General features: G+C 43.6%; 1 protein-coding gene across 1 annotated transcript; it reads left to right on the top strand.

The window, feature by feature from the left end:
* The first annotated feature begins 2,574 nt into the window (after window positions 1-2,574).
* On the top strand, window positions 2,575-7,823 carry LOC125550595 (dihydrolipoyllysine-residue succinyltransferase component of 2-oxoglutarate dehydrogenase complex 1, mitochondrial-like). The gene is made up of 13 exons (XM_048713618.1): window positions 2,575-2,759; window positions 4,862-4,922; window positions 5,009-5,036; window positions 5,206-5,273; window positions 5,359-5,433; window positions 5,503-5,558; window positions 5,669-5,713; window positions 5,829-6,080; window positions 6,164-6,258; window positions 6,712-6,802; window positions 6,882-6,992; window positions 7,099-7,293; window positions 7,385-7,823. Exons 1-13 carry the CDS (start codon window positions 2,712-2,714, stop codon window positions 7,574-7,576), a joined length of 1,317 nt encoding a protein of 438 aa, XP_048569575.1. The 5' UTR covers window positions 2,575-2,711; the 3' UTR covers window positions 7,577-7,823.
* The last annotated feature ends 669 nt before the right edge of the window (window positions 7,824-8,492 follow it).

The raw sequence follows: 8,492 nt of genomic DNA, 5'->3' as shown, positions 1-8,492 counted from the left end.
CGATGATCATGTGAGGCCTTAGCATGATGACTTCCTGACTGTCTACCACAACAAGTTTTGCTCGTTAATGACGCGGGAGGGGCGATGGCGGTAGCGCGCCTTCAGCTTGCTCCAATGCTTTGTAGTCGTCGTTAGGTAGTCTACGGACATGAATATAATTTTTGTTAACTTTGGTGTTCTTTTTACCGCCATGACAGATGATGAATATATCGAAAATTGGTCCCGCAAAATATAGGTAATGTTATCAGGTGAACGTTCGCTGGGAGAGGATGGCAATACAAACGTTTTTCACGTTAATTATATTGTGCAGAATATGACAATTTCTTCAATCGAGCATGACAATTTTTATAGCTCATTTTGCCAGGAATTGCCATGTGTTCTTGAAGAAATCGTCATCCTCCCACAGTGTAATTTGAGACAATAGCCAGAATGCCACTATGAGAAATCGAACTTGCCAAAATACCACTATAAAAAACCAATTTGCCAATATACCACTGCACACTCAGTTTTTCTTGTCAAAATAACACTTTCGTTAGTTGTCAAACTTTTTCTGTTAATCAAACCGGAGGCAACTTGTCAGTTTTTTGGCTATTCCAAAATTACCCCCGTGGCTCAACCCTATCCTCTCCTCCCCCTCTCCTCCCGCACGCACACACCAGGAGCATGGCGGCGCGAGGAACCAGCCGTCACCGGCGCCGCCCCGCAGCTCCTCCCTCCCTCTGACCCTCTCCGCCACCCATCCCCCAGGTCCCTCCGTGCGCCGCCCTCCTCCTCCTCCCTGGGTTCGTGGCTGGGCAGCCTAACGCCCTCACTCCCGCTCGTCGGCGCCTGGCTGGCCGCCCGACGCATCGGCTCCGGCGCCAGCCAGCCCAACGGCGCAGCTCCGGTCAGAGGTATCCGCCCCAGCTCGTCCCGGATCAGTTTGCCGGCCTCCTCTGCTCCATTGCAACCTTACCCAGCTCGTCCATCTGCTCGAGTTCGTCCCAGATCAGTCCTACGGTGGCGCTCCATTGCTTGGCACCGACCGGACCAGCTCGCGGCCTCCCCTGCAACCTCGCCTTCGAGTGGCTCCTCTGCCTCCAACCCTCCAGTACATCTCCAGCGGCAAAAGGTACAAAATTTCCCCCTGTTTTCATAGTTCCTTTTCATTGTAAGTGCAGCAAATTTAGAATTTGTTGTGTTTGTGTGTTTCAGAGTCGATTCGATGGCCGATTTCAAAGTAGAAATAGATGTTCAGTCCTACTTGACGATTGTAGACGGCAAAAGAGTTTACAGAAGGGGCAAAACATGGGATTTCATGGTCGGTCGGGACTTGTCTGTGGCGCGGATAAAGGAGGTTGTGGAGGAGAAGTTCAAGTGGTCTCCTGATCAGAGAAAGACTATTTGGTATGGAACAGGATATAACACCATCCCATTGATCTCTGAATCAGAGATAGCTGAATTGTTTGATAGGTGTTCTAACACGAAAATAGTGAGGTTTGGTGTGACCATTGAGAACAAACAGCAACACAAGGAACAAGCTCATATCATGGCCGAGGATATGGATGATCAATCTATTCATGCTCCATTCTTTGCTTGGCCGAAGCAAGCCTATGAAGGCGAGTATGAGGATGATGAGCCTGTAGGATGCGGTGAGGAGAACACCTATTGCATGAGAATGCGGAGTCAAAGGAGAATGCAAAGTCAAAGGAGAAAAATGTCGAGCCAAAGGCTGCAAGAGTACCATTGGGAACACTAGATGTTGACAACTCTTATGATCCACATCATGTGCGAGGGGATGATGAGACATTACTTGCAAACAATGTGGCTCCTACTGAAATGCTGTCAAAATGCTGCTGAAATGTTGTCAAAATGTTGCTGGAATTTTTCAAAATGATGCTGAAAAGTTGCTATCTTGTTGTTGGATGATGCAAAGTAAGATTATGTTGAGTTGGTGATGTTTTCATGTCAAATTGGCTCCTGAAATGTTGCACTATAGTTGCTCTTTTTGTTGTTGAAATGTATGCTTTGGGCTATGAAGAGGTAAGGGTATAGAAGTCTTTTTTGAATGGTGTTACTCTCCGTTAGTCACTAGTGGTATTTTGGCTAGAGAAAATTGGAAATAGTGGTATATTGGCAAGTTGGTTTTTCATAGTGGTATTTTGGCAAGTTCGGTTTCTCATAGTGGCATTCTGGCTATTGTCTCATGTAATTTGCCATAAAAGTGTTCGCAAACGTCATGCCTCTCGGTGAACATTCGCAAGCTATTGCGGTCCGATCATCAGAAAAAACGTTATTCCATCTTCAGAGAACCGGCAGAGGGCATATTGGTCTTAGTAGTATGGTATTGGATGCTGCCTGATCATCATCAGAAACAAAGTAATCCAAAACTTTATTTTGCCCCTTGGAGCATTCCACCAAATCCACCTACGTGAAAGGGCCAAATCTCATGTGAACAAGAGAAAAGGGGGTCAAATCTTTGTTTCTCCAGGAAGAGGGCGTTGCGTTAGGCAGAGGCGTGCATCCACTCCTGGACGCGGCGACAAATTGCCCCGACTTAGTTTTAGGTTAACAAGAATATCTTTTTGCTTCCTGTACCAAGACCATTTACAAATACAAAAGCGAAGGGGCGAAACAGAATAGAATAGAATCCCATCCTCTCCATCCTAGGAGAGCCCGCATTCCCTCCCCTCCCCACCTCGTTGCCCTCGCAGATCCCCCACCCCCGGCGAATGGCGTCCCGTCTCGCGTCCCGCCTCCTCCTCCGCCGCCCCGCCGCCGTAACCCCTCCCTCCCTCCCTCCCTCGCTCCCTCCGCTCCTGTTTCTCGCCTATGTATCCATGTTCTGGGTGATCTGATGCGATGATTCGGCCGGATTGGGGATCATCCGCCGGGTGGTTTCCGCGGAACGGGCTTGGTTCCATGGAGGCGATTTACTGTTTTTTTTTCCTGCGAAAGTGATTTGCTGCATCTTCCACGTCACCTGCGCATAATTTGTTTCCAATTGAGAGGATTTATTTTCGTCGGATCGTTTTGCGGATGCGGTACGCGTGTCTGATTTTGACGTCGTGTAGGGTCGTGGAGATTTTACCCTTTTTTGCGTCAGATAGTCTTGATTTTGATCCGTAGAGGATTGTTGAACCGTGACGAAGGGATACCCCTGCGACGATCGGAGATCGTACTACCAGATTGTTGCCTTTTGCTCCCACGCTTAGTTTTGGCCTTATTTGGCAGAGTTGAGGTTGATAATTTCTAGATATCGACCCAAACATGCATGTTGCAAAGTGAATGCGAGTTGTTGGTATGGTTAAGAAATTAAGGAAATCGGAATTCGTCATGTCTGAAACTTAGTAATGTAGCCTTGGAGTTCATTGACCTGTTTGAGTAGACTAGATGTCAAATTTTCACGCGGAAACTAACTTCTCCAATGTAGATTTGTACCCATTTCAGTGATCTGTTAACCAGTTTAGTTTAATTTTGCCATGGTTTACTTATGATCCTTGAACTTGCATCAGGTCGTCCATCTATCCATTTACTTTTAGAATGTATGCTTAGGTCCCTTAAAAACGTTAAGTAGGTCAACTAAACTGGTTTTGGAGGATGTGTCTAGGAGAGCTTGCAAGATATCACCAGGTTGAGCAGACTAGAGCTCAGAGTTTCACATGTAAGCTCAGTACCCAAATGTAGATGTTTTTTTGTATGAATATTCGGTGATCTGTTAACTACTCCTAGTTAAGTTTTATTTTGACATCGTTTGATGGTTGAACCACTAGGATTTGGTTGCCGCGGAGGAGATTTGCTGTCCCTTCTACGTCGTCTGTGCAGAATTTATTAATAATTCAAAGCCTTTATTTCCGTCAGATTGTTTTACGGGTGGTAGGTGTGGTGGATTTTGACATCATATGGGTTGTAGAGATTTAGTCCTTTTTGTGTCAGATAATCTTTGATTTTTTTTGGACAAAGATAATCTTGATTTGATCTGTGGAGAATTATTAAGCCACATTGAAGGAATAACCTGTGACGATCAGAGTACATGCCAAGTTATTGCTTGCTTCCATAATTGATTTTGACCTTATTCGGCAGAGTTCAGGCTATAATAATTTCTAGGTATCGAACGAAACCTGTATGCTGCAAAGTGAATGCGAGTTGTTTATATGATTTACACATTTGGGGAGAACTGTGGGGATGTGTGTACAAGAGCTTGCATGCTATGGCTCAACTAGATGAGCCAATTCATCATGTCTGAAACTTAATCTTGTAGCCCGGGAATTCTATGACCTTGTTAAGCAGACAGAGTTTCGCATGTAAGCTGAATGCATAAATGCAGATGTGTCCTGTTGTACGCATGTTCGTTAATCTGTTTACTATTTTAGTTGGATTTTGCCATCAGTTGATGTTTGAATCAACTGTAAGATGTAGTAAGCATGAAGTGGACTTATGGTCCTTGAACTTGCAATGGGTCCATCTACATCCATTTACTTTCAAAATGCACGTGCAGTTCCCTTAAACACGTTAAGTGGGTCACTAGGGTAATCCAACTGTGCCAGACGGTCATGTTTCTGTAGTTTTGTTCATTGGTTACTCTATTTTTAGACGATCGAGTTCTTCACATTCTAGTGATAACATAATAGTACATCACACAACCTCTGTTTTTCTTTTCTGTTGGGAAATTTTTTTTTTGCCACTACATTCTGTTGCTGACATGCACGACCAGACCACATTGTCTGTGGCACAGCCAGTAGAAAATGGCACTGCTTAGTGCCAAAAACTTATTTCTTTCTCATTCATTTGTTTCTACAGAGTTATATAGTTTCCCTTTGTTCATTTACTTTTGCATGCTTAAATTTGGTAGGTTCTTCTAATGGTTCTAGTGCGCTTGCAGGTATTAAGTTTGCTCCAGAGTTCTAGACATGCTAGACATTTCAGCACTCAGTTACTTGAAGGTTAGTAGCTCTACAGATGTTACTTTTGAAGTTGGTTACTGTTAGTTTGCTTGGCAACTAATGCTTTTCTGCAATCTTCATTGCAGGTGCTCCGAGACTTCCAAAGCCAACATGGTAGGGAGTAACCTTTGCGCTTCATTTTGTCATTTTGTGATTGTAGTATATAATTTATTTACTGACAAAACTTTATTGTATTTAGTTGGTGGTTGCTACTACTTATTACACTGTTATAAAACCCACTTTTTTCATTGAATAAAGTATGACCTTTAATGATTTATTGTAGTGAACGCTATTTCCTTCGAAATGCTTCTCCTTACCAAATTTGGAGTAGATCATTTGCTTCAGAGAATGGTAAGGTATATCAGCCCTGTAGAGGATATTGATAGTTGTGAATTGTTGCCTGACAAATTCTTTATCATCTCGTCTTTGTTTTAAGGTGACTTGGTTGAAGCTGTTGTGCCCTTCATGGGTGAATCTGTAACTGATGGAACCCTTGCCAATTTCTTAAAGAGTATGCACCTGCCTCTCTCTGTTATTCAAGTTGTCAACGTTTATGCTCCTGACATGTTATTTGCTGCAGAACCTGGTGATAGAGTTGAAGCTGATGAGGCGATAGCTCAGATTGAAACTGATAAGGTGATGCTTTGGCTCATTCATTCCCATTTTAATACCTGTTTTTTAGTTTGTTCTGCTGTTCTTGATGATAGAACGATCCTTAAAATGGAAGTGCTCCATTCTATTTTCAGGTTACAATAGATGTTTCCAGTCCAGAAGCTGGGGTAATTGAAAAGGTGACTGCCATCCATGCATTTTGTGATTCCAAATTTGCTTTGCACGCCCCACAAGTTACCTCAATTGTGTATTTAGCAGTATGGCTACTCTCCTGATCACATCAGTGCTTTGCAGTTCATTGCCAGTGAAGGTGACACTGTTACTCCAGGTACCAAAATTGCCGTGATATCTAAGTCTGCTGCTCCAAGTGAGGCCCATGTTGCACCATCTGAAGAGACCTCCCAGAAGGAGACCCCTCCTCCACCTCCTCCAGAGAAACCTAAGGTTGAGGCAAAATCACCAAAAGTAGAATCTGTCAAACCACAGGCGTCAAAACTAGCCTCCCCCTCAGAACCTCAGCTCCCTCCAAAGGAAAGAGAGAGACGGGTAAGGTCATTCATGTCATTTGGTTATATATGGTTGATCAGACATGCTATGGATACATTATTTTTGGATTGTGATAAGTGCAGGTGTCAATGCCAAGGCTCAGGAAGCGTATAGCAAATCGTTTGAAGGATTCTCAGAACACTTTTGCACTACTGACTACATTCAACGAAGTTGACATGTAAGTGCATCAGTCGTTTGTTTTCTAATATCTGTACCTTTGTAGTGTCAGTGTGGTTGGTGTACCCATGAATGCATCACTGGCTTTTGGCACCTGCGTGAGCCTAAGTTACACCAAACTTGCCCAAATTTCTCCACTATCATTATTCTAAAAACAATGTCCCTCTCAATTATGTCCTAGGGTTGACATGATGAGTCTGTAAAGTGTAAATGAAGCACCATTAAACTGTATCAAGTATAAATAATGTGCAAGTATGCTTCAAACATGTTATGCTCCAAAATAATTAGTCGGATGAGTATGAAAAAAGTTCCATAATAGTTGTCCTATTGAGTTTACATCTTTGTGCTTATCTTCTAATGCTTTCTTGATATGTCTTTATTTTACTATACGCTGCTGATATGTCCCTGAATAAGTTGTTTCATTTTTATTACAACTGCTTCTTCATTGCATTAGGACCAATTTGATGAAACTGCGGACTGACTACAAAGATGAGTTTGTTAAGAAGCATGGTGTCAAATTGGGCCTGATGTCCTGCTTTGTTAAGGTAGTAGCAATCTGATGAGCAGCTTAAATGATTGTTTGGTAATTTCCTGGGTCATCCTAAATCCACTTGTTTTTTGAAGGCTGCTGTTTCTGCGCTTCAAAATCAGCCAATTGTCAATGCTGTTATTGATGGTGATGACATCATCTACAGAGACTACATTGACGTTAGTGTTGCTGTTGGCACTTCCAAGGTACTGACACCTTTTCTTCTCTAGGTTGAATTACGGAACGGCCAGCATTTTCTTTTTACCATGCATCCTGCTGTCATAATGTGATATGAATGTCGTTCTGCTTTAGGGTCTTGTGGTGCCTGTTATCCGTGATACAGAAGGAATGAACTTTGCTGACATTGAGAAGGGGATAAACAGCCTTGCAAAGAAGGCAACTGAGGGGGCATTGTCAATTGATGAGATGGCAGGGGGAACCTTCACAATCTCAAACGGTGGTGTCTATGGAAGTCTTATCAGCACACCTATCATCAACCCTCCACAGGTTCTCGTTTTGTTTGCTGCCTTCTACGTTTCTTTGTTAAAATTCTACAATTCACCTCCTAACTCAACCCTTAATTCCTTGCCTAACGCAGTCAGCAATTCTTGGAATGCATTCTATTGTCCAACGCCCTGTGGTTGTGGATGGCTCCATCCTTGCGAGGCCAATGATGTACCTTGCACTGACATATGACCATAGGCTGATAGATGGCAGAGAAGCTGTTCTGTTTCTGCGCCGCATCAAGGACGTGGTTGAAGATCCACGGAGGTTGCTCCTTGACATATAGTTCTGTTTGTTACTTCTGGGGTAAAGATTGCTTCACATCGATTTCGGAATAATTGTACACAAAATTTTGACTCATGCCGTAGTCGCTTCTCCAACAATTGAGAATTCGGTTGCTGGCCTCTGAATTGTAGTAGAAACATCAACGAATTCATTTCCTTTTTCTGAGGTTATACTTGTTGGGACGTACTAGTTCCCTAAACATATTATGATCTACAATAGCAATGGACACCCTCAACTTTGTCGTGCCATTTAACGTGCTAATTATCTCATGTGACGTCTGGTTGATTGGTATCAGGCAGGCAGGGCCGGTCCTGGAGTTTCGGAGGCCCCGGGGCGAACTCAAATGAAAGGGCCTTGTGGCGACATTGGAGGAAAAAATTGATTCCATACATTGATAGATAGATTTTTTTTTTTGCAAAGCTACAAGAAAAGGAGTGAAGGCACCTGAAGGCGGAAGGTTGCAGTAAATCAGTGACAATATGTGTTCTTCACGCTTCAGCTATCCATCAATCATCAAGGAAACAAGAAGTCCAAGTCTTCAGGACCAAGTCGGCAGGAACAGATGATCAAACTCTGCTCAAACTCTGCTCTAAAAAGAAGATTATAGATGAATCACTATTCACTAGATTAAGATTGAGGGCTACGAGAAATTCTTCTAGAGATTCTTGCTATTCCTTGCAAGTGCACCCTATGTGCTAGCATCCGCCGGTGGCCGCTGTCGCAGACTCCCAGTCGCCCGTTGCCCCGATCGGCCGATCTGTGGAGGTGAACAAGCGAGAAAAGGAATCGGCGTCGGCGTGCAGTCTAAGGAGGAACAGAGTCGCTCGCCCGTGCCTGTGAGTGTGGAGCTTTGCTACACGCATGGACAGATGACAACGGGCTTTTACGGGGAAGCTTATCTGGGACATTTTGATTGG

This window comes from Triticum urartu, chromosome 4 (genome assembly GCF_003073215.2).
Source record: "Triticum urartu cultivar G1812 chromosome 4, Tu2.1, whole genome shotgun sequence".
In the NCBI taxonomy this organism is placed as follows: domain Eukaryota; kingdom Viridiplantae; phylum Streptophyta; class Magnoliopsida; order Poales; family Poaceae; genus Triticum; species Triticum urartu.
This window is presented reverse-complemented; position numbering and strand designations above follow the sequence as displayed.

Bases quoted from the DNA above. Each gene is read 5' to 3' on its own strand.
- LOC125550595 (XM_048713618.1), top strand. From the start codon at position 2,712: ATGGCGTCCCGTCTCGCGTCCCGCCTCCTCCTCCGCCGCCCCGCCGCC. The intron at 5,434-5,502 runs GTATGCACCTGC...TATTTGCTGCAG, and splicing joins CCTTGCCAATTTCTTAAAGA to AACCTGGTGATAGAGTTGAA. The intron at 6,993-7,098 runs GTACTGACACCT...GTTCTGCTTTAG, and splicing joins TTGCTGTTGGCACTTCCAAG to GGTCTTGTGGTGCCTGTTAT.